The 27399-nt window shown below is 39.3% G+C and overlaps 1 protein-coding gene across 5 annotated transcripts in view; it reads right to left on the minus strand.

Moving 5' to 3' along the window:
• The window catches only part of nalcn (sodium leak channel, non-selective), a 128996-nt gene that overhangs the window by 82018 nt on the left and 19579 nt on the right, over positions 1-27399 (minus strand). For all 5 annotated transcript variants that reach the window (XM_084121522.1, XM_084121519.1, XM_084121518.1 and 2 more), the window contains 5 exons: positions 27212-27298; positions 8137-8268; positions 6778-6945; positions 3209-3400; positions 1267-1404 (listed from right to left, as the gene is read on the minus strand). In XM_084121522.1, coding sequence (XP_083977648.1) covers positions 1267-1404; positions 3209-3400; positions 6778-6945; positions 8137-8268; positions 27212-27298 — 717 coding nt within the window. The remainder of the gene's footprint in view (positions 1-1266; positions 1405-3208; positions 3401-6777; positions 6946-8136; positions 8269-27211; positions 27299-27399) is intronic.

Below are 27399 nucleotides of genomic sequence, written 5' to 3' on the forward strand. Positions count from 1 at the left end.
AGAGAAGGAAAGAAGGATGAAGGATGATTCATTTTCTAATAGTCTGGTTGGCTCCCACCGGCACAAACACAAGCTGTCTTAATTTTAGATGCATTTGCTTTGCTACTGTGTCCCTGAAAACATAGAACTGGGGACCTTTACAAGAAGCCAAAAATGAATGGCAAAAGTGATGAGGAAGAACAGGCTTCAGACATGTTCCATCACACACTGCCAGCTATCTTGTAAATGTAAACCCTGTGTAAATCCCATGACCACATGCTCTCATAGTTTTACCTTGCACCAAAGATGCCAGAGCAACAACTCTGAGCTGATACGTCACATGTCATTTTATTTTATTTTATTTCATTTTAGATTAGTTTCCAGAATTAGATGCCAGAGCAACAATTGTGAGCTGATACGTCACCTGTCATTTTATTTAATTTTATTTTAGATTAGTTTCCAGAATTACATTTTAAAACCCAGATTTTCATTGTGGTCTCAGACCCCATTGTACATCACCATTATATCATACAGTATGTCTGTACCACCATTATATAGTATGGGTCAGTGTAGTTGCTCCAAAGTAGATAATTCAAATAAAATTATATTTTGATAACACAGTGCAATAGAGTACTGAAGGGGTGACATATTTTTGTAGGCCAAAACCTGGAAACAAGTTAGTATTTTAGACTTTTGTCCTGATGCCAATGGGTTTTTGGTTAAATGGCTGAAATAAGGTCTGTGGTTAACACAAGCTCAAGATATTCTCACATTTTATTCTACAACATAAAATACATCGGTGATTTTTTAAAGTCTATACTGTTGCTAACAAGTGGCTAAATTGGACTACAGAGGTTTCGGGCACATCAAACATCATGACGGCGAACTCGCTAGTCCACTTTCACAGCCTCATTGTTTATAATCGTGCTCTTGCAAACTATTCTAACTCAAACAAGTTGTTGGAAGCTTAATGGTGGAGATGAAGTAATGTCAATGTAGTGCAGTTAGTTTATAGTCATTTATAGATACGTTACGTTAGATGGCAATTGTATTTAGGCTTCAAAATATATAAAAGTTCATTTGTGAAGATTATTATGATGAATAAAAGTATCATAAACTTTTGTCAATATTCGAAAAGCCAATGGAAAAATCATATTGGGCTTTTGTCGAGAGAACAAGAGTGATGCTAACTTCCGGGTTGGCCAACAAAAATACGTCATCATTGCAGCACTCTATCGAAGCCCTTTTGTTTTATCTTACAGAAAAAGCACAACAAATCATATTTACCAGTGTGGCAAAGAGGTGGTAGAGAATGAAGTATATGGCCACGATTGGAGCCCACATCTGTCCCACTGCCACCAGCGTTTGGTCCATGACATCCACCCAACCCTCCTGAGTAAGAATCTGGAACATGGACATAAATGCCTACAGGATAGAAACAGAGAAATGATCAGCCTGTATTCTTTTATTATTTCTCTTTTATCAGAGATCAACAATACGTCCTTCCTTATAAATACTTAGTCAAATAACTCAGTTAAATTTAAATATGCTATGGCTTCATACGAGTCAGACAACTTATAGCAGCCCCAGTCAGTCTGGATATTCTGAAATTCGTATGCCATTAGAACAACATGAAGGAGAAAAAAAAAACTTTATTTCTAGTTGAACTAGACTTTTAAAGGAGTCATAACCTAGTATTACCTTGGATACCCACGCTCTATTATAGTCTTTCAGGCCCTTCTAAAAAAGAAAAGTGGGGAAAAAAGTGGAAAAAAAATAAACACAGAGCTCCTCTGACCATTATTTCTGAAGGCATTATTGTCTCGCGAGATCTGATGCGATATTTTGGCTGTCGTGGACGGTCATTGCAATAATGCAAATGAGGGGCGTGTTGATTGGTGGCAGGAAGGAGGGGGGTTGACACCGCAGGTAACGCTTCAGCATATCATTCCAAAATGACATCATGGCGCAAGTTGTGAATGTTTCTGCATCTTTCACGGTCGAGTGTGTACTTCGAATCGGAATTCAGTAATGGCGGCGCACGACTGAATATGAGGGGGAGAGGGGCAGGGCGGGCTTCCTGCAGCATAGGTCTGCGGTGTCCATATATGGTATATCCTGCGCCGACTTGACGTCAAGTCGGCGCAGAAATTAACATCACGTATTTGAGTGCGTGTGCACGTGGGCTGGTTGACGAACCCAGGGGTAAACAAACGCTTCACTTTTAAATATCGGCTTCCCGGCCAGTGTATAATCGTTAGGCAATCATAACATACATTTTTTCTCGTGGAAAAGTGAAAATTACAGGTCATGACTCCTTTAATAGTTAATAGGCATAACAAATGACATTCATGAATTTGACAGATGACATCAATTGTCCTGTCTCTGAAAAGTGTCACCCAAACAAAATGTAAATTTGAAAACTAACAAAGCAGAGTAACAATTTTGCCTTTGTTGCTTTTCCTAAATATATTCTCATGTATATACAAGGATTTTTGACTAACAATGCAGCGACAAAAATAAGACAAGGCAGAGTACAACATTCACTGAAATGGATGCAAAAAAAAAAAACAGTGCGCCCCAGGTCTCAGACTCCTACAGAGTATTGAGACCACATTTTCATGGTCGTTTTTCCATGGAAGTCAAATGAAGGTCTAAACTCAGCTGGTCTCAAGCCTGGTTACAGTCACACTGTCTCTGAGTGACTGCAGATGAAGATAATTTTACAACAGGTCTATTGACAAGGGAGCTGGGTAAACATCATTATCTTCAATGGTTATCGTGCCACCCGCCTTGGAAATGAGCGGCATCTGTTTATGTGAGCCCCTCCAAATCCCAGTACGCATTGGGATCAGTGGAGTCCCACTAATAACGGAGGATAAAAAGACACCACTAATGAGAACCCCTCTCATGAGCACATAGTATCAAAAAACTTGGAAGAGAGTCTTGCATCTACTGACAAATTAGGTATTATAATATATTTAGAGATATTTTGGTCCACACTGGTTTCTGAAATCTCTAGATTTAACCTGTGTTTTTCTGTGTTTTCGAAGTATTTTAACATCTCGTCTATTTAAATCACACAAAAGATTGTTAGAATACCACAATCTCCAATCAAATGTCACAGATTTCAAGAACTTAATTGTGTTCCTCCAAGACCAAATTGTTTTAGCATTTCATCTTTTGATCCACAACTACATTCAGTGTATCAAGAAAGAGGGAGCTTTACCCGTGGAAATGTTGTGAAACGATCCAAGTCCTCTACAAAGCAGAACATCTGCAGACTGATGGCAGACATCACTATGAGCAGACTGGCAGTGAACACCACTAGACTGCCGAGTTTCTTCCCTGGACCGAAGATTTTATACACAAAATCCTCTAGTGCTGGGGAGATCTTTATTAGACGGACCACTCGCAAAACCTGCAGGAAAGAAGGAAGGATTTAATTTGAGGTATTTCCTACTTAATATTTGCTTAAAATGCATCTTGAAATGATAAATAAAATTTTCAAAGCACTAACTAACCAATATATCCACCGAAACATCTCATTACACAATTTTGGCACAAATACCATCATGAAAACTATCACAAGAAGAAGGGCTACGGAGCATAGTGGTGTTTGTTTCATTGATATTGAATGAGCAAATGTTGATATTGGAATCTTCCAAGAGTAACTTTGTAACAAATTGCATAGTTGCTCTAGCTATTACTTAATTACTCTAGGTGACAACAAATTCGACCAATGATGCATTGATGCTAGGTTGAGTTTTGATCAAGAACAGAGAATGGATATCGATCCATTTGCTTCAATATTTCGCCTTTGTAATTGATATTATTGTTCTGAATGTCGAGATTTGCTCATAAAATGAACGCATTTTAAACTGCGTCACAAAGTGAAACCAAAGCATTTTCATATAATTTTCAAGCTCAAAATCTGATTGTAGTTATATTAGATTATAAGATATTATAGTCACTTCCTAGTTACAGATCACCCGGTTTGTTCAATATTGTGTGAAAATGTTGAATTTGATGTATGTTTGCTGCTGTAATATTGAGCATACGCAACGATCGTGCAATCTGCGTATCATTGTTTACTTTATTATTTTATTAATATAATCAGCACGCAGTTAACCCATGTATGTAAATTTATATATTACTTAATAACTGAATGTTTGTATCATTTACTGATATATTTAGAACTGTTTTCTTTGTTTCTATTCTGTTTATTATAGACCACACATTTGTGAAGTAACATGTACAAAACTCCTTTTAATAAACAAGTTAAACTGGGATTCCCTCTCGTGTTTCTCTAACAGGTGTTGTGCCGAATTTCGACCCCCGCCAAATTATTACCCCCCTAGCATTGGTAGGTTTAGGATTAGTTGTGGGGGAGGGGTTAGGATTAGGATTAGGGGCGGGGTTCAGATTAGGCAATCAGGTACTGACTTCAACTAGGGGGGTAATAATTTGGTAGGGGGTCGGAATTCGGCACAACACCTGTTAGACACACACCACCATCTTGACTGCATTACTCCTGAACCCCTTGAGCGTCCCATACGCTCGTATAAATCCATCAACAAATGTGCTTCTTTTGGGTTTTGTTACTTGAGAGACTTAAAGTCACAGTGAATATCTAATGGTGTTGAGCGACAGTTATAATCTTGATTTTTTTTCTGAATTATTTCAAATCACAGAATTTTTTAAGTATTGTGCTAGTAAATTTGATTCCCAGGGAATACACAAAATTCTCCCAAGGAAGGTGATGAACTTAATTCAGGGACACTTTGTTTAATGTACAAGAGATTTCTTACTGTGTAGTTTAAGAACCAATGGAAATCAGGTACTAATTAGGCACTCTAGAAACATAAATGTAACTTATTGTATATGGCAAACCAAAACTCAAAGGCTTAGTTTGACCTTTACACTTAAGGGATGACTACATGACTGGTCTTTCTAGTAAGGAGCTTGAACAGTCTTTAAAACTGCTTATTAAATGATTAACTTTTTGCATATTTTGCAAGGTGTACTGTATGTAAACTTATGACCTCAGCTCAATTCAGTTATGTGCCGCTAATACAATGGGGCTAATACAATTTCTTCGGGAAATGAATGTCTACAATATACATAAATTACATAAATGAAAATGTAAATATAAGATGTAAAAACAGATTACAGAATATTCAATAATACAAAGAAGTAATTATGTTCAAAAAGTTTTAGAATAGGAGTTTGAAGACAGACATTTCTATTTGCGACAATGATTCATTTCACTAATGATGGAAAAATATAGAATGCCATTTCCAAATCAAATTTAACATGGTGACTGCTCATGGTGAATCATGTGGGGTTTTTTTTTTTCATGGCAGCTTCATAATCAGCCCAGATATGAATATTCACAGTTGGAGCTCCACCCCTCCTGCCGAGAGAAAACTGGAGGGAGAGCGCAGGTTGTGTCATTAATGAGGCTTGTCAACATGAGCGGGTCTCATCCATTCCCATTCCCTGCAGCTGCCTGGAGATGTATGAAAACAGCTCCGCCATGGCCACCAGTATGCATTATTATTACCCTGCATTAGTGCATGATTAGCATCTCAGAATCTAGCAGGTGCTGCACTCATGTAAGGAGCCTTTTACAAATGCTCTGGCTACACATGTCATGGTCTCACTAAAATAAAAAATAAACTTTTCTGTGCGTAATTTCTCAAAACACTGCTATCAGAGTCAATTATATCTGAAAATTAATCTGAGCAGTTTGAAAGATTATTATTATTATTATTATGCATTTTATTTATAGGCGCCTTTCTTGACACTCAAGGTCACCATACATCATCAACAAGACAATAACAATATTTAAGTAAAAACAATGAAATGCAATACAATTAAAAAAAGACAATGCAGTTGTGATCAGAGGGAGTAAGCTGTTCTAAACAGATGGGTTTTGAGTTTGGATTTAAAATGTGAGAGGGAATCAATATTACGGAGATCCGGTGGAAGTGAGTTCCAGAGCTGAGGAGCAGAGAAGCTGAAAACTCTGCTCCCCATAGTAACAAGGCGTACACGGGGAACAGTAAAATGGATGGAAGAAGAGGATCTAAGAGTATGAGCAGGTGTGGGTATATGGAGGAGGTCAAAAAGATATGAAGAGGCAAGATTATGAATGACTTTAAAAGTTAGGAGAAGTATTTTATAGTTGATACGGTAAATGATGGGGAGCCAGTGGAGCTGTTGTAAGATAGGAGTGATGTGATTAATAGACGGGGTACGAGTGATAATATGAGCAGCTGAGTTTTGGACCAGTTGAAGTTTATGGAGGGTTTTATGCGGGAGGCCAAACAAAAGGGAATTGCAGTAATCTAAACGAGAAGTGACTAAACTATGAACAAGAATGGCAGTGGAGTGAGGCGTGAGGAAGGGATGCAGACGGTTGATGTTTCGAAGATGGTAGTAAGCAGACCAGGTAACATTATTAACATGAGACATAAAAGATAGGGTGCTATCGAAAGATGATAGAGAGCTTATTGATTTACAAACACTGCAGTTTTGTCTTAATTCAGCATGTTGACATGTTGGTAGATGACAGTACTGATGAAAAATTTAACTAAATCAAGTCAACATGAGTTTCTACTCTCAAATGACCAGTGTTTTTATTGGTTTCACATCCTAAGCTTCCAACGCTACACCATAGATTAATTTAGGCAGTATTAGGCAACATGTATGCAGGTTTGCTTGAATACTTGCATGATAAATTTCAGCAATGACTACTTCTATATGATCTTTGGATCAATAACTGTCTCTAACCTGGAAGTAGGTGAACTGTGAGTGGTAAAGATCAGGATAGATGTGCAGGGTGGTTCCCACTACAAGCAGTGACTCAAACTTGTGTAGAGAGGAACTGATGTAGCCATTGAATCCCAAACACCAGATTTTCAGCAGAGCCTCCAAATCAAACAGCACAGTGAAGGCGACCTGAAAACAGCAGAAAGAGGCAGGAAGTATGATAATGGAGAGCTGTTCCTTGTGTGCCCCATTTCTTAGTGATTGCATTTTAAGTGTCCCTAGAGTCCTTGGTTTTTGCAAAGGGAATATGTACTGTATGTGAATACATGGACATTCAAACAAAGAAGGCTGAAGAACCAATTCCATTCACAATAACTTTGCTTTTCATTTAGAAGATACAGTATATACTGTAGGAATGCAATCATAGTGAGATGCATTTAGGCACAGGAATGTCAACAGAAGACAGAACACAAAACTAGTGTTCCCCAGTTTTCCCCCATTTGGTCTGATCCAAATAAAGAGCAGTGTGGATTAATGATGAGATGGATCGGCCTGTGAATATACGGGGTGCCTTTTCCTCCTTATCTCCGTCTTTCAGCTTGGAGTGGGCGGGTGGCCACTGTGCCACCTGCATACTGATTGCAGAGGCAGTGCGTGGCAAACAGGACACATATATACACACACACACACACACACACACACACATACGTACCTACCCGGCACTAGTTAAAATGGAGTGTTGCCCACAAGCTGTTTGCGCCCACGTTGTCACTCAGTTGATTTAATCTCAGGGTTTTTAAGGCGACAGAAAATGATGAGGATATGTTTATATGAGCTTTCAGCAAAAGTCTTATCTGCTGACGCATTTGAGTGCAATAACAATATGGTTATTTTGCCCATCTCACAACAGATGACATAACAGTGTAAAATTGTGTCTTTTAAAACTAATACACATTGCCAAGACAAAGAAAGAGCAGAAAACCAACCCTAGAATGCAAAATATGACAAGAAATGTATCATTTTCAAATGTTCATTATCAAGTAGCATCTTGACACTCCAATGAATATCTGTAAAAGCCGTGAAGACTTTCACAGTGGGATTCAAATTATGCAGCATTCGTAGCACCTAGCATGAAAAGTGATCAGGGTGTGACTAGTAACATCTGGGGCATCCATTTTAGGAATCAGATAAATACTCCCTAGTGAAAAAATACATTTATTTTTTATTCCATATATTATTAAAATATTTAATAATCAACAATAATTACTTTTCAGTGCAATCTCATTGCTGTACACAACACATAAACATTTTTTTTTTTAAATACATAAAAGAAAATAAGGTCCAGGGCCATTTCTAAGTGCCAGTTTTGACAGGTCTCACCTCAGCCAGGTAGAACTCGTCATTGGTGAGTTTATGGTCCTCGCCCTTGTGGTAATTGCTAGCAGCTACAATCACGTCAACCGCCACCATACTGAGGATGAACATGTGGAAAACTGAAGATCGCATCAGTTTCTGCAGAGATGAGAGAAAAGATCAGATGCATTTAGTGAGACAGAGCAAACACAGTGTTGTTGTTGTTAGCTTAGCCACATGCAAACAAAGTCCATATGAGACTTTCAGTCAGTGCAGTCAACTTTTTCTTCCATTCCTAGAGTCGCCATGCTGAGCATTACGATTTCTGCCATTCATTTTTATATGTGTGGTCCATCTCCTCTCCCTTTTAATGTCTCTGGATGTATATCCTCCATTATGAACAAGCAGGCTGACCACATCCTCATACTGAGTGTAGTTGCTGGAAGAACATTATTTTCCACTTGATTCTCCACTTTTGTATGATGGAAGCTTTTAATCACAGTAGTAAGGACTGAGTCAAAAATGGACCCTCACTCCCTGAGCCCTCAGCAGGCCAAATTAACACATCTCAGGCCCATTACAGACCCAGGAACATGAGGCAGGAAAAATAACTTAATTTAAACCCAGATTGAGACACCTGACTGCTGCCCTTGAAATCTGTCTATATTTGAGACTGTGGTACTGTAGGTGTTTTTTTCTTATAAAGCTGCAACACTGGATGAATTATAATGTAGGTATTTGATATGACGAACAACCTCATTAAATCCAAACTTCATTATAAAGAAGTTTTCCTACCAAAAAGCATGATATCTGGAATACTGTAACTGTATTTTTTTTCTCTTATTTTAAAGATCAAATTAAATCATATTACTGATAAATAGCACTGAAAGGTTTCAAAAGCCTCTTTACTCTTAATCCGACACAGCTAAGTTTCTTCCAGTGAAACACTGACTAATAATAAGACATAATCGTTTGGGTCATTTGTCTGGAAGACAGCATTCTAGATAAACAGTTGTCAGTGGAGCTGATATCATTGGACTCTGAGTACAAAATACAACATATTAAAGCCATGGCAGTAACAAATAAGCAAGCAAACAGAATATGAAAATAACCCACTGACAAAATGAGAATGTGTTTATTAATATATATTTATACTACACCTGCCTAGCATGATTTTATTAGAAACAGCTTTGCTACAATAAATGTATATTATTTTCAATACACTGATATTTTCTCAAAACACCCTCTCACTAAAAGCGAATAAAAGCAAGTGAAATTTGTATAATAACCTGCATTTTTTATTAAGATGAGTGAAATATGTATTGCCTATTGAGTTGTCTGCTGTTTAGCGAGTTACATTTGTATTATAAGATGGGTCCACACCAGTTTTATACCCATATTTTTGTTCTATAATTTAAAAGAAAAAGAAAACCCAATCAATTACTCTGCAGAAAACAAGGGGAAGTTCAAGCGAGGTTGTGTGATAACACGCTTTAGGTCAACTAAATAAATAAATACGTATTATTGTGGAATTCCTGGTAAAACTACGCTACCCACAATCCTGAAGGAGATCCACCAACCAGAGAAGTAACTGTTACCATGGAAACAGGAATCATGGGAATAGTGCTCAACAGTGACCACCCACTTCCAAGAAGCATTGCAAATGATGTAACTGAGTATAGTCTCTTTACACTCTGAAACAACATATATTTATATACATCTGAATAGTTTGCAATAAAAATCAAATATACAATAATAAGACTGTAGTGGAAGAGCAGTGAGAGTAGTTGAAGACACAGGGCAGGGTGGAGTCAGTGTTTAGGGAAACATATTTGGAAGAAATAATTATTTTTTTCAATTAAATTTGATGCCCCTAATGCCACAAAAAGTACATGCTGCACCTTTAACTCTAATTTATTAGCAATACACACACAGATGAAATACCCAACTTGACTAATGACAGAGGGCCAATTTCTCTTTAATTGCAGTGTCAAGACTTGTATAAGCACTCACTGCTTGGGTGCATTTATGTGTTATAAAACAATGAGAAGACACACCAAAGAGATGTAGATAAAATGCAAAGTGCAGTCGACAGTCCAAATACATGAACACAGCTTGTGGGTGGGTGGAAAATCTCAAACTGGAAAAAAATCTGGAGAGAGAGGAAATGGAAACGAGAGGAAAAAATTAGGAAGAGGGGAGAGAAAATGAGAACAGAGGAAGGACCTTTTGGAAGACCAACAGAAAGAATCCCACATCTTTTGGAGCAGCCAAATAGTCAAGTCAAATAGTCAAATAGTCAATAACAATTATGTAAAAGCGATTAAACTCCTCTTTAATAAAGTTAGAGGGAGCGGAACCAGTCTACAACAGCATTAAACTGATATATCTGATACATGTATCTAATAAAAGTAAAATGTAGTAATATTTTATCACATTAAATACAGCTAAAGCATTTAGGGTAGGCCAAGAATATCCCCTTGTTACAAAATCTGTTTTTTGCCTTCCTTACAGACCACGTTTTTCACACTAGTCAACTAGTCATATCGCTGAAAGCAAAAGAGAGTAAGAAGAAATAAAATAGGAAATGGTCTATTAAGTAGAGAGGTGAAAGACTGAAAGATTATGTGGCAGGGTTCATGGGCAGAGACATAAAAAAGAGACACTCTCCCTCCGGGTTTGACAGCCAGACGGCCACATGTGGAACAATGTGGCCCCGTGCCACATACAATCTTCAAAATAAAGCTTGCCTTTGGAAAGACAATGGCAAAAAGGCATACAAGAAGAGATTATCTGAGAACAGATTTTCTCTTTTTCTGTGTGTCCAGAGGCTGTTCATCTGCCCAGAGAGATATATATCGACAACGGTTCCTTAGACTTGTGTATGTTGTAAATAGAAGGTAACAGTTTTTGTAATTGGCAATAAAACCGTCCTTAACCCTGCTAGGGCTCTGTTTGGATTGCCGTAAAGTCATTTAAAAAAGCCAATGGCTTGTACACTATTAAATCCCCATTATACCATAGATTTCTAACCTGCCACATGTAACCCAGCAAAACTTTCTGCATTTTACGCTTAAAAAAAAAAAAAACCTTTCTTTACATTAATTTTATAGCATTTTTACAAATGAGTATGTCATGGGAGATTTTGTCAGGTCACTTGGCCCAAATTTGTCCACAAAATATGGTGAATTAGGTACATACACACACAAAATAGACTGAAAGCAAAAATGGTTAACCACCCATTGACAATACCGAGCGACTAATAAATCACTTTATCACTAATGCTTCTCTAATACATTAATTGATATTTATATATTTTTTATTTGCTCTGGGAGTATGGGGTTCGGGGCCCTTTGCTAAGGGCTATCCGGTCCCTGTACGACCGGAGCAGGAGCTTGGTTCGCATTGCCGGCAGTAAGTCAGACTTGTTCCCGGTGCATGTTGGACTCCGGCAGGGCTGCCCTTTGTCGCCGGTTCTGTTCATAATTTTTATGGACAGAATTTCTAGGCGCAGCCAGGGGCCGGAGGGGGTCAGGTTTGGGGACCACACGATATCATCTCTGCTCTTTGCGGATGATGTTGTCGTGCTGGCCTCATCAAACCAGGACCTCCAGCATGCACTGGGACGTTTTGCAGCCGAGTGTGAAGCGGCTGGGATGAGAATCAGCACCTCCAAATCCGAGGCCATGGTTCTCAGTCGGAAAAGGGTGGTTTGCCCGCTTCAGGTTGGTGGAGAGCTCCTGCCTCAAGTGGAGGAGTTCAAGTATCTTGGGGTCTTATTCACGAGTGAGGGAAGGATGGAACGGGAGATTGACAGGCTGATCGGTGCAGCTTCTGCAGTAATGCGGTCCCTGTACCGGTCTGTCGTGGTGAAGAAGGAGCTGAGCCGCAAGGCGAAGCTCTCGATTTACCAGTCAATCTACGTTCCTACTCTCACCTATGGTCATGAGCTGTGGGTCATGACCGAAAGGACAAGATCCCGGATACAAGTGGCCGAAATGAGCTTTCTCCGCAGGGTGGCTGGGCGATCCCTTAGAGATAGGGTGAGAAGCTCGGTCCTCCTCCACATCGAGAGGGGTCAGTTGAGGTGGCTCGGGCATCTTTTCCGGATGCCTCCTGGACGCCTTCCCGGGAAGGTGTTCCGGGCATGTCCCACCAGGAGGAGACCCCGGGGAAGACCTAGGACACGCTGGAGAGACTATGTCTCCCGGCTGGCCTGGGAACGCCTCGGTGTCCCCCCGGAAGAGCTGGAGGAAGTGTCTAGGGAGAGGGAAGTCTGGGCATCCCTGCTTAGACTGCTGCCCCCGCGACCCGGTCCCAGATAAGTGGTAGAAGATGGATGGATGGATGGATTTTTTTATTTATTAAAAGGAGGAACACTAATATGAAAAGTAAACAAAGTCGTTTTCAAGAAATTCATGATTTAAGTCTTTATACATAAAAATCCCCTCTACTGTATTTTCAGTTCCCTTTCAGTTAGTCACTACGAGTTAAGTCAGAGACTGACGAATAGGGGTTTCGCTAGAGAGCCCTATCACATTCGAGTTATTAGAAAACGAGCCAATGGTAATGGGTCTGCGGAATTTGCATCACAGATTTAAAAGATGTCTTTAAAAGAGACATTTAAAGATGTCTCGCCAGTGTGTTTCTGGATGTGGGCGCATGGACCATCCACCTGACGCTCACGAGCGATGTCTAGCGTGTTTGGGCTTTAATGACGCTCAGACAGCGCTCGTGGATGACTTGTGTTCTCATTGCAGGAACATGACCATTGCGGTGTTAAAATCGAGACTCAATGACCTCCGTGGAGGTAGAGTCCCCTCTGCCACACCACAATTTATCTCCTCGATAGGGGATACTTTGGCTGGTGGCCTGGGTGATCTGAGGGCTACGGTGTGGAACAACCCGACGAATCTTCCTCGGGCCACACCCCCCTGCACATCGCAAGCCGTGGAGCTTCCGGAGGAGCCTGGTTCCTCTCGGGGACCCAGTGTTTCATTCGGGGCTCCGGTGGATGGCGCGTACTGGCACCCGCTAGCATCCACCCCCAGTACCTTTCTTCTCGGAAGTGCATCAGGAGGTCACCAGGTCGTGGAGGTCCTCTGCCTTTTCTTCCCTCGATGGCGCGGCGGCCAACAGGTACACTGGGGTCCCCCCTGGTGGAGTGTGCTGTGGCGATGCAATTGTGTCCCCAGAGTGCCTCCACCTGAAACACCCCTCCAAGGCCTGTAGGTTTAGTCCACTTTCGTGGCCAAAGCCTATAGAGCTGCGTGACAGGCCGCCTCCGTCCTGCATGCCATGGCCATCCTTCAGGTCCATCAGGGACATGCACGAGGGAAGGGCTGACCCGGGGCTCATGCAAGAGCTGCGCACTGCCACCGACGAAGGTCACTGCGCGATCCCTGGGTCAGGTGATATCCATCGGTGTGGTTCAGGAACATCATCTGTGGCTTAACCTGGCCGATATGCGGGAGGCTGAAGTACACCCGGGCCGAAGCAAGGAGGTGGTTGCAGGAAGGTTGTCGTAGGAAGGCGGCACAGCCCGTCTCCGCCCCTAAACCTGCCAAAGCCAGGCTAAGCAGCACTCCTGAGACAGGCAGCTCGGAGCAAGGGCGCAGTTCTTCCCAGGAGCTGGTAGCAGGACCACTGTAGGGCCGGGGGAGAATCTTTTGTTCTCCTTCCCCAGCCGCTGGCCTCACGGTGGGCGGCACCCTAAAACTGTTAAAGAAAGAACTGACTCCCCTAGTCAATAAAAGTTCCGGGTGTAATAAACTTAATTTTTGAGATCTTCGACGTCGACATCATTTTTTCTTACACCTCCTATGGAGTCAGAAGCATCTGAGGTCGCTTTGAGCCATTCACATCCCGGGAGACCTGAATCGTGCAGCCGACGAGCTCTCACGACTATGGCTTTATCGTGGGGAATGGAGACTCCATCCCCAGAAGGTTCAGCTTATTTGGGAACAGTTTGGCGACGCACAGGTAGATCTGTTTGCCTCCCCAGACACTTCCCACTGCCGCTTGTTTTACTCCCTGACTGAGGGGACCCTCGGCTTGGATGCACTAGCACACAGCTGGCCGCGGGGACGGCGCTCCTGGTTGCTTTGGCCTCCATCAAGAGGGTAGGGGACCTGCAGGCATTTTCGGTTAACAAAGCGTGCCTGGAAATCGGGCTGGCTAACTCTCACATCATCTTGAGACCCCGGCCTGGATATGTGCCCAAGGTTCCCACCACTCCTTTCAGGGATCAGGTGGTGAACCTGCAAGCACTGCCCTCGGAGGAGGCAGACCCAGTCTTGGCACTGCTCTGACCAGTACGCGCCCTTCGTGCTTACGTAGACAGAACGCAGTGTTTCAGGACCTCAGACCAGCTCTTTGTTATGGTGGGAAGCTGAAGGGAAAGGCTCTCTCCAAGCAGAGGTTGTCTCACTGGATAGTGGACGCCATTGTCTTGGCTTAACAGGCGCAGGACCTGCCATGCCCCCTAGGGAGTGTGGCTTCCTCCTGGGCTCTAGCGCATGACGCCTCGCTAACAGACATCTGTAGAGCTGCAGGCTGGGCGACACCTAACACTTTCGTGAGATTCTACAATCTCCGTGTAGAGCCAGTGTCCTCTCGTGTACTCGCTCCCAGTAGCCAGTAAGTAGGACCTGCTCTGTGTCATTGCTTGCTGCGCCATTCCACTCCATGGACTGGATACGTGTGCTATTTTACTCAGATGAGTTCTCCATAGATCCTGAGTTCCTCCTGCACTGTTGATGCCATCACCAGAATACATGCCCGGTTGGTCAGCCCTCGTGATCGGTTAGGTGCCTCCATGTGCATGGTTCCCCGGTTGGGCAATTCCACCCTGCGGGCTGGATACCTCTGAGCTTTCCATATGCATCCCGTACTCGGGTAATATGTGTATTTTAAGTCCTCCCTGCGGGTAGGCGCTGTGTCACATATTCCATCTGGGATATGCTACCAAGTGTATTCTTGCGTTAGCCTGGCCCTTCACTCGTGCTATTCTCACGACAAGGAGCTGGAGCTTGAAAGGGAACGTCTCGGTTAGGTATGTAACCCTTGTTCCCTGAAGGAGAGAACGGAGACGTTACGTCCCCATGCCACTGCCATAATATGATAATGCGAGATTGCACTCACGACTCCTTTTAAACGCATGCGGTGGGGTGGAGTTTGCGATGCAAATTCTGCAGACCCATGGTATTTTCATAACATTGGCTTGTTTTCTAATAACTCGAAGGTGATAGGGCTCTCTAGCTAAACCCCCATTTGTCAGTCTCTGACGCAATGTCTCCGTTCCCTCCTTCAGGGAAAGAGGGTTACATACGTAACCGAGACGTTTTTGCTGTCTTCCTTGACTGTGAGGCTTTCCTTGTACACTACCACTTTGGTTGGGGGTTGTTTCTTATTGTTTTAAAGAGAAGTCTCTCATGCTTACCAAGGCTGTATTTATTTGATCAAAAATACAGTTAAAACACTAATATGGTGAAATATTTGTATAATTTAAGATAACATTTAAGTTGGTAACACTTTATTTTGATGGTCCCTTTAGAACATTCTATTGACTAAAAATAACTTTTTAACTACATGTCAACTAACTATCATTAGAGTATTAGTAGACTGTCTGCTTAATATCTGCTAACTCTTTATTGTGATGCTTCTCCAACAGACATTCTACTAAAGTAACTTTGCAACATGTCAACTTATTCTAACCTTAAGCCTAACAGTCTACTAATAATCTGCTAACGCTCTGAGAGTTAGTAGACATGTAAATGCAACGTTACTAATAGTCAACAGAATGTGTTAAATTGACCATCAAAATAAAGTGAAACTTTTAACTTTTCTATTTTAATATATTTTCAAATGTAATTTATTCCTGCAATGGCAAAGCTGAATTTTCAGCATCATTACTCCAGTCTTCAGTGTCACGTGATCCTTCAGAAATCATTTTAATATGCTGACTTGGTGCTCAAGAAATATTTCTTATTATAATCAGTTTTGAAAACGGTTGTGCTGCTTAATATTTTTGAGGAAAACATGATAACTTTCCCCACAAGATTCTTTGAATAGAAAGTAAAAAAAAAAAAACAGCATTTATGTAAACTATGTAAAAGTATTTCCTGCCAATTTAATACATCAATTTAATGCAACCTCGCAGAATAAAAGTACCAATTTCTTTAAAAAAGAATGCATTTCCCATTACTGATTAAAAATGGTAAAAAACAGCATCTTGCTGTTTATACACAAAATAACCCAGAATATTCCTTTTACCGATTCAAACTATACACACCTTCAAGATGCTAATGAATTGAAAATTGTCTGTCAAAACTGGAAATCTGTAGTCTGTAGTCATACAGGACTTGTAGAGCTCCAGGAAATGTCCTTAGTGTCTTACAGTATATCTCGAGGGAGAAAGGTGAAAGAAGGACAGTGGCAGTCTGGTCTGTCTGCTGGTCTGGGATCACAGCTCAGAATTCACTGAGAAGCCTCTATGACTAATATGGGACATGAAAAAGCAGTCTGACATTTTCAGCTTCTCGATGTTGGTTTTCCCTCGGGTGTTTCGGCTGAAGGGGGACTAAGAGGTGACTCCATTTTCTCAGGGCCCTTGACTTCATCTAAAAATGTTCCTGGCTTTCTGAAACTTGCTTTTATAGCAGGGTTTGAAAGCTTGCTTGTGCAATTCATCCATTGTCTACTTCAAGACTTGTCTGTGATGTGATGCCTATTTCTCTTGTATGGAGAACATAAAAACAGCACTGTCAATGTACTGAAGGTGTGGTGGCCTACTTCTTCTGATGTTGCTGGTGCCACATGAATACCTAGCCGAGCTGTCGCAATCAAATAAAAAGCAACCTTTGTGAGGGCGGGATGCACCTCTCTCGCTCTCTCCATTTCATTGCATTTGATGCAGCCCAATTTGTATGTTCCAAATCTTCCTCCAAACAGACAATTCAGAGCATCTTGTTACTGCTCCTCCTTGTATGTTTGAAACTTCAGGTTTTACACCTGTCAGCTGACACACAATTAGTGTTCTTTACAGTAAGGTGCCTGTCATGCTCCATCAGTTATGTGCCAGAATCAAAGACAGCAACAACTCAAAGGGAAGAACATTTCTTTATCATTCAGCGTACGTCAGCGGCATTTGACCAAACATTTACTGATTCCTAATGGAATAGTTGCCCCCAAAATTTTTACTCACCAACGTCATTCTATATATACATGTGAACTTATTTTTTCTGTGAAGAAGAAAGTCTGAAGACTATGCTGGTCACTCTTTTACATACCATTACAATAAATGGGGACTACTGACGCTTTCAAGTTTCAAAAGGATGCCAAAACATAAAAGTATTACCAAATTGTAAAAAAAATATATTTTTTACACTTTTTCCTTTTTTTTCCTTTTTGAAGTTTGAACGCTAGTTACCATTCATTGTCATTGCATGAAAAAAAAAAAAAAAACATGTGCTTGTCTTCAGAATTTCATTTGCACCACTTTCATATTGCTCTTTTACGTACATTTTCATGGAATGAAAATAAGCAGTATTAACATCCTGCCAAACATCTCCTTATATGTTTCACAGAGGGGGACAACATTCAGGTTCTGAACTATACAGGTTCTGAACTATGCAAAGTTGAGTAAATTATGATAAAATTTAATTTTTGAGGTAAACTATCAATTTAAGCTTAAATGAATTTAAAGCAAAAAGTCCAGATTTTATGTTATTCCAATTAAATGGAGGAGAATGAAGAACAAAAAGATGAAGTAGATAAAGGTTATTCTTTAAAACAAATCTTTTTTTTTTTTCAGGACAACTGCACACTGACTGTTTGAGAGTTCTGTCTGTCAACAAGCATCAGCAAAGACCAATGAAGCATCTTATAGTACTGTACATCTAACACACCAAATTTAAGTCATCAGCAAACTGAGTGCTACAAATGCACTTTTTGTGAACTCCATAGGCATACCCCGCTCCATTCGCTCCATTGTTTAATTAGAAAACAGGAACAAAAATAGCTGATGGGAGACCTGCAGTGTTCAAATCCCACTGCTTATCAAAGTTATTACTGCAGTGAGGTGATTCATGCTCTGTCTGGGACCTGCTGGTTAATTAAAGCTGACTGTCCTCTAGAATTCTCCAGCCACCATTCAAGACCAGGTTAGGGATGCAGACGGGCTGGGTCGTGAGTGTCACGGTTGCAGTTGTTGATTAGGCACACTGATGGCTGGGAGAAATAGGTCCCTTGGGAGAAATAAGTGTTGTAAGGTCAGAGTTGGAGTAATGGAGGGTTTCCTTTATATAAATAACCTTGGTGTGGGAGTGGGGCCAAGGTGTTCCCTCTATGGGCAACACCTTCAGTTTAACAGGGTTATCAATCATGACGTCCAGGGTTTACAACACAGAGAGGCTGAGCGGGAAAGATACCGAACGATCAGGGAACTGCTCTTCATTGAACTGTATTGTAATTCTAAATGACTAACCAACTGTGTTGAGTTTTATCTAAGTTTAGTCCAAGATGTTAATGGCCAACTACTGTACATTTTGCTGTCACATTAAAAGGACAATTCACCCAAAAATAATTTGTTTTATTTATTTATATTAAACACTTTATTTTTATTTTAGTGTCCTTGTTACATGTAGTTACTATAGTAATAACTATAAACAATGCATAATTTCATTCAACTAACCCTAATCCTAACCTATAGTAACCCTATAGTAAGTACATGTAGGTAAATAGTATTACTCAGTACAATATAATTACACAAGTCTTACTCATAAATAACATCTCACACATTAATCATTAACAAATACCAACTGCATAGCATAAAAGAGGCAAATTTACACTGTTTTGAACAGGCACAACATGGTACAATGTCAAGAGATACATTATTTTTGTGTTAATTTTTGTTTTTTGTCTTAACCAGTAATGAACGTCACAAGCAACATGCAACAACACATTATCTTATAAACATAGTCCCAATACATTTGGGGCCCTATTTTAACGATCTGAAACGCAAGTATCAAACGCGAAACACAAGTAACTTTGTGGGCGGATCTCGAGTGCTGTTGCTATTGTGCCGGCGGGATAAATGACTCTTGCGCAAATCTAAAATGGGTTGGTCTGAAGTAGCTACATTACTCACAGGTGTGGTTAGGGCGTAACGTGAAATAAACCAATCAGAGCGTCATCTCACATTCCCTTTAAAAGCAGGCACGCTCTGCCAGGCGCACGCCAGGAACGGTTCACAGCCGAGGAGACCGACGTTCTCGTCAGGGCCGTAAAAGACAGAGAAGTGACATTGTATGGGGATGGGAGAAACTCACCCAAATTAGCTTCAGTTAAACAGGCATATGTGTAAGCTAGATTTATGCCTATTTTTTCACATCTTCATGGACACCACAATGTTTTCCCTCATGTGGAATATTTTTCCTTGTAATTATGTATGGTTTGTAAAAATGGCAACTGCTGCATCTGTGTAGATTAGAGAAGCAAAGTGTATGCGCGTTGTGCACACGCTACATTATGGCCAAGCATGCGCCCTTAAAATAGCATCTGAATAACGCGCCACTGACTTTAGACTAGGTCTGTGGCGGAATTGTTTTCTGGAACTGCAAAATAGCACCAGGGAACGTTTGCGCCGGAACACACCACCTCTTTTCACTGAACCACCCCCGGGAGCACAAGTTCATTCCCTAATTTACCGACGTGCGTCTGTGGAAGGAAAAGTCCGCTGTGCGTCAGGTGCAAAATAGGAATGATACATGCGTCGGTGTACAAAGTCAATTGCGCTGGGTGCAAGATAGGGCCCTTGATCTCAAAGTACAACAGAAAATGGTCCTACCAAGAAGTCACAGTCTGAAACAAAAAAATATGTAAAATATGTAAAGTAATAAGCAGACTCAACTGATTTTTATGCTATTAGTAAAATTGCAAATCCACTATTGTAAAGGTCAGGATTTAAACTGTGAATGAAACATTTATTATTTTTGAGAGATTTATATCTAGAGTCTGAATTGAAACTAATCAAAAGTTTTTGCAAAACTCTAGACAAGAAATCTTTTACTTGAGAAACTTGCTTAAAAAAATCCATTAGAATAGCTGTAGTGCAATTATAACATATAGGGGAATGCAAAGGCCTAATTAACATCAAGCTGGCCTTTGGAGAAGAGATCAAGCAGACCTCATTAACCTTAACCATATAATAAAACACAACCAAATACAGAATAGCCACTGCTTCCAGTTTTAATATATATGAGAAAGAAGAAGCTAGTGTCTGCCCACAACAGAAACATACAAATGTTAGTCTATGCTGAGTTATGACATAAAGACTGATTGCACATAATGACAGCTGAAAATGTATCTGCTGCAGATTTTATTATTTTTATTAGCTTTTTGTTTTCAAAGTGTATTACTGTACTGTTTCCCATTCATTTTTATAAAAACTATTTTGTGTTGAAATCCACTTCATTTTAGATGCTGGCAATGCATAATTTATTTACAGAAATTAGACTTATTATTTTATATATTTAGAATAGAGATATATAATCCCCCTTATATAATTATATTACAATTAGAAGGACCACACTTTTCATTGTAACGACTAAGACAAATCAGACACAATTATTTGTTATATTTAACAAATAATCTTTAAAACTCACTCTGGGATCTATGGTCCCATCCCCCCAACAAGGGCAAAAAGGGTCTTGGTTACCATGACTACGATCAGTTGGTTTTATTGCTGTTAAAAATGTGGTCACGTGGAAAAAGCAGAGGCCATAGGAAAGACCCACAGCCCTTAAAACAGACTTTACAAGATTAATTTATGGACGAACCGATCTGTAAATGAACATAAACCCCAGGACACTGTGTGAATGATTTACTGTCTTGTGTAGTGTCTTTTATGTACTATTTTATTATACTATTATGTTTTTGATACTATGTATTTTATGATAGAACCAATGGTCAATGTAACCCCACCTGTATCGTGTCTCCTATCTAATTAATCCTCATTTAATGACTCACACTTCTCATAGAATGCAGTGTGTGTTTGTTATATCTATCTGAGTATAAATGGACAAAAACAGCAAGGCCTATGTCTAACCACACTTGAGACAGAGCCATAAATCCTCCCAACACCGAAATTTCCCGCTTGGAAATTCCCCCTTTCTTATTGGTCGAGCCTACCCTGAGAGGTGGGACCTTTCTCAGACTTTAAATGGCCTCTACACAAGCCCTTCCCTCTCTTGGCCTTCTCGGTACTTTCGCATAGCTGTCCTGCGTGGCCACACTAGGCCCCAGGGCAGCAGGCCTTGACCCACAACCAGCTATGTGCTCATTCAGGAGAGAGAGGACTCTCTCAACCAGAACAGAAGTCACCAATTCTTCAGTCAACGCCGAAGAATTCGATTGAGACTCATGGGACCATCAAAATCCTTCTTCAGGAACTTCACGATATGTTTCACTGCAAAGGCCATGCAAGTATACATTTAATGAGGTGCTCTGAAAATGATAAGCTGATGGTTCTTTTCATAGTTAAATGGATCTTTTCCATAGTTCCATTTCCTGCTTCCGGTTTCATTCTGTCACTTACCATTTTACCATTTGTTTAGTTTAGTTATGTTTGTGATTTAGTTAATAAAACTTGAGCACAATACATACTTGGTTCTGATTCTCTGCTTGCAACAAAGTTTATTTTACGATTTAGATTTTGACTACATGCTCTTAGTAGTACTGTACTGTACAGTAGGGCTGGGTAAAAAAAATATTAATTTCTCGATTTTAATCGATTCTCAATTTTACGAAACGATATCGATTCTTAAATCCCAAGAATCGATTAGTCATCCTGTTTTCAGTTGATGAATGAATGGAACATTGTTGCGCGCATCCCATCCAATAAATCGCAATAATCTTTGTGCTTTATTATTGATATGAAACAAAGTCTCAGATTTCAAATTACGTCCATTTTCTTACGAAATTCATAAACATAAATGGGTGATTCTTAGACTATGAGCACTTTTATGTACTTTGGTCATATTTTTAAAAATACATATAATTTTGGACAAATTCCTCTTTTTTTCAAATTAACAATAAAACCTCTTTAAAAACTTTTTACTACCTTTCTATTATGATTTTTTTCATAATTTTCAACCTCCTTATAGGTGTCAAAATCACTGTTTTCTCCTTGTCCCACACCCAGACTTTTTAACTTCAACAATGAAAATACAGTTTACAAATATGACTTATCTGGTAACTATTAATATACCTAAATTAAGCACTAGTAAAATAATTAAAATACATTATAGTATTTAATGTGAGACCACCATCAATATGACTTTTTATACAAAATATAGCTGTCCCACAGTACTGGTGTCATTTCCACCACAACACTGTAATGTCCCTTTAAAAAATATGTGTGAAAGATTGTTTAGGTGGTTTCTATGGAAATGTTCAGAGACATCAGAGCACATGTTGGACATGGAGGCAATTTTAAATTTTCATCAAGCACAAAAGAAGAAAAATCAAGGTAAATATTGCTTGATCAGTTAATATATTTATTCTACGTCATTTCCAAACATGCTGTACCTTCAAGGGTGTTTTTAAAAAGTAAAAAAAAATAAGTTAAATAAGAGTATTTTGCATACATGAAATGCTAAGTATTAATTCAAAGCTAATCAGTGAAGCTATCTTCCATTTTTTCACAAAAAACTACAGAAATGTCATTTCCACCACACTGCCCTCATGGTGGAAATGACAGCATGTGATGCAAATGAGATTTATGGTTACAAAGTACAATTGATATGGATTGCAAGAGTAGATTTGTGTCATACTTTTTATATTATAATATTATAATAAATTACAATACTTTTTATATTTATATTTATATTATGATATTATTTTTATTTCTAAATTAGACTTTTATATTAATTGATTTCATTTAGATGAATGAAAATTAAATTTTGTTGCATCATTTATTGCTTATATTTTTGCCTTGCCATCAGTTGTGTCAGTTATTTACAGTAGGCCTATGCACTGTAACCGTTCATCTGTGAGACAAATCAGTTGTATACATCAAACTCAGCACTACACTAAAAACAGTTGTTATGTTTAATGACTTTGTGAATTGAGTTTTCTGAGTGTGATGAGTTTAAGAGTTTTTCTAATAAATATCACTGTTTCTCTACATTCACATTAATTCATTGTCATTTCCACCACTACCCTGTCATTTCCATCACCACACACATTTTTAAAAAATATTTAAAAAGTTCTCATCACACATTAAAAATGTATCCACAATTTACGAGATCATGCTCTACTTAATATAAAAATTCAAGTTATTTATTTTCTAATAAGCTCTTGCCCAAACCAATATTAAATTTCAGAGTGTGACAGGTTTACAGTTCACCATTTGGTCCTTAGGGCAGTTCATTTATCTCATTGACAAATGTATAATTATTGTACATTGTGGAAAAACTGATAAGACTAGTTACAAAAATGATCTTAGACAATTCTTGAGTGGCATAAGTTATTCTGTTTTTAAATAACAGCTATATATTGAGATGTGGTGGAAATGACATTTGTTCATTGCAGGTCGGAAAAAATGTAAAATATTAACAATTTCTCTTGTAATCTAAGTTTGTCCTCTTACAGACCTTAAAACTAGACAAATTATTTAAACTTATGAGACTGTGTTACGTGACTTTTGAACAAGTTTTTTTAATTCAACTTCACAAGCCTAAAAGTGCCCCTAGTTGAAGAAACGCCCAATTACCGTTTTGGCGCTGTGGCGTGAGATCGCTCTGGCGCAGCTCAGCTTAAAGGTCCCCTATTATGCAAAATTCACTTTTGCATGCTGTTTGGACATAAATGTGTGTTGGCAGTGTGTGTACACAACCAGCCAATAGTGATAAAAATCCACTCACTCCTTTTTTATTAATCCCCATAAATCATCAGCAGTGTCTCCCAACGACCTGTTTTCAGAATGCTGTTTTAGTGACGTCACTAAGCACAGGCCCCGCCCACGAGTGTTGACAGACATTGCCGTTTCAACATAGACCCGCCCTGATCGAGTTCACAGCTGCTGCACTGACGAGAATGTCTCCCAAGCGTTGTAGGTGTTGTGTGGCTGGATGTATTAATCCACATAGCTCTCTCTATTTACTCCCGAAATCTGAGGCAGCCGCTGAAGACGAGGTGGAATTATTTTGTTTTTAAAGAAAATGCTCCCTCAACTCTACCGAAATTCTTGCGCACTTCTTATACCTTACTGTGTTTACTCAGCTCTTACGGTGATTTTCTGAAGTAAAACTGACACTTCATCTTTTGTGTGATGTACAATAAACTTTATTAAACTCATCAGTATATGTTTGATCATCATTCGGACCTGATCCGAAACAGCAGACTTGTAGGCTATTAATAATGGATACATACAAGCAGATGACAAATACGTTATAACCATAATTAAACTACTAAACTATACCTGTTCCATCTCTATACAGCACTCTGACTCTGTAGGCATTATTGTCCGACTCCGGGTCAAAATGAACACCGTTACTGAGAGTTTCTGATATTATCATCATTCCGTGAGATGAAATTGTCCTGAGAGACTGAGCGCCAGCTCATGAAGCTCCGCCCCCTGTGCCGTGCAGCAGCAGCTTATTTGCATTTAAAGGGCACACACTAAAACAGCGCGTTTTTCTGAGCCCCAAAAAATGACAATTTAAACATGCTGTAAAAAATTATCTGTTGGGTATTTTGAGCTAAAACTTCACATACACACTCTGGGGACATCAGAGACTTATTTTACATCTTGTGACAAGGGGCACAATACAGGACCTTTAAGAGAAGCAGCAGCGCGGAGCGCACATGACCTTCTCTTCCGCCTTAATAATACCAGTTACAGTGCGAAATAAACATGAATGACCATCTGAAAGTGTGTTAAAAGATAGAGTACAACTTATCGAAGTAAGTATCATGTCACATGGAATCGCTCAATCAGTGTTTCAACCGTGGAAAGACAATGTCATGTAAACAATGTCATGTAACGTCACATTTACCTCAGAAAAAACATATCCAGTGACCATAAACTCGTTAGTCAGCTAGAAAAATTAACTCTAGAGAGGAGCATTTTGTTAAATATATGCACCATATTACATATTCATTATAATTTTTAATGTTCTTCAATATTTAATGCATGTTTGAATAAATCTGGAAAGTTTTTTATGACAGCCACCATTTAAATTTGTATATAATTTCATATAACTTTATTATTATAAAAATAAATAAAAGTGTATTTTAAGTGTTTGTATACAAATCAGTTCATTTTTACCTTCAATATTATAGTAGGCTAATGAAGCCTATAGGCTACAACTGACTCCCATAGTTTACAATAATAGTTAAGAGATTTGTTTTCCTTGAGAAAATTTGCAATGTATTGTACCTGATATCCAAAATAATCAATATTGAATCGAATCGTAATCGAAATCGAATCGAATTACAAGCTTGTGAATCGAAATCGAATTGAATTGTGAAATTTGTGTCAATACCCAGCCCTACTGTACAGTAAGAAAGACATTTCCCTCACCAGGAAATTAACATTTCTTGAATTAATAAACAATTTACACTAAGTGTTCATGGGACGAACAGGTGGATTAATTGTAATATTAATTTTACTACATTAAGTTAATTCTATTAACTGATCCAAATATTCATAATCAATTATAACAAGTTATGATTGATTATTAATATTTCTTTAGAGCTAATTTGCTACATCATGAAAATAGTAAGGTAATGGTCCAAAAATGTTGCTTCATTTTGTTTATGAAAAATAATTTTCTTTCTCTCTTTTTTGTTTTATTTTGGAGTGAAACATGACAGACATTTTTTTGTGAGGTTCACTCAGGAATCTTTTCCTTTAATTTCTGTCAAGGTTAGTGTTCATTTGTCTGCCATTTGTGGCACGACTCTTCAATAACAGTTCACAATATTGAACAGAAAGCCATTGTGATTGAAGTCTATGATGAACTACACCCTCCACCTACAGTACTTGCTGAGTTCTCTCTCTTTCGTTCACCCCATCCTACCCCCTGTAAACTTTGCCCCTCTCTGAGGAAATACAAAAGCCTTCCTTTACCTGATAGGATCGCATCATGGAAACCTGGCCCCAGAAATGTCATTAAATGCCAGTCTTTGGTCTTGTTTCTTTCTCTCTTTTTTTTTTGCACTGAATATTTTCAAATGCTCTCTACCATGGGAACAATTGAAAAGCTTTTCACCAGGATTAGACTGTCGAATCTTAACCCAAATAGTGTGATGCATTAAAATGTATTTCTGGATATTAAATTCTATGTGACTCTGCTGAGGGCCTATTTTAACTGATGATCTCTCTCCCTCTGTGTAGGCAGATGTAAAAGTCAGGACTGTTTTTTAAAGGTAAGTGCCATTAGACTCTCTCCAGATGCTGTCTTTTCTGTTATTATCGTATTATCAACCATCAAAAGCCCACTCTATTTTATAACCATTCAAACCCAATTCATAATTTCTCTGCAGTACAGTACTACAATAATAAGCCATTTATCTTTTTGTCCATTAAAGTCAAACAAAAATGGTATTAGCAGTCCTTTTTTTCTTTTAAAAAACATGTACTGATAAATCAAGCAGAATAAGACAAGGAACATGGTAACTTGAAAGTAAATGTGGTCAGTATTGATTTAATTTTGACTTCAAAACTAATATTCACTGATTTAAAGTAAAATAGGACGAAAGTGTAAAAATCTTGGGCTTATGCAAAGATATTAAGTATATTATCTGAGTTATGTAGAAAGCATACTGATGTATATATTGTGCATGTGCTAAATTGGGCTCACAAAAGGGAGGAAGGCAAACTTTGCTGTGTTCATTCCACGGTCTATTCATTCTCTGTCAAATTCATACCAGCTAGTTTGAGCGAAATCTAAATGTGGCTATTGCGTTCAGGCCGCCTGCAGCACATTTCTTACACTCCCACACAGCAGTGTGGCATTAAATGTGGCAGTCAGGCAATACTGAGGGTGTGCTGACGGTCGGGGGCGTCAGTGCCATTAAATCGCATGTCTGGTACCTGGAGGCAAGCAGGCGCCCGGCCATGTGGTTTATTCACGTCCACCGCCACGAGCTGCCATCCTCCAGACGCGTCCTCGTGAAACATCTGCCACCAGGAGGAGAGATGGAGAGAGAGGGAAAGAATGAAGAAGAAAGGGAGGGCCAATTGTTAACAAGTGTGAATGACTGGAGGTTTGTCAGTTAACA

The sequence above is a fragment of the Abramis brama genome, assembly GCF_963993115.1.
Source record: "Abramis brama genome assembly, chromosome: 8".
NCBI lineage: Eukaryota > Metazoa > Chordata > Actinopteri > Cypriniformes > Leuciscidae > Abramis > Abramis brama.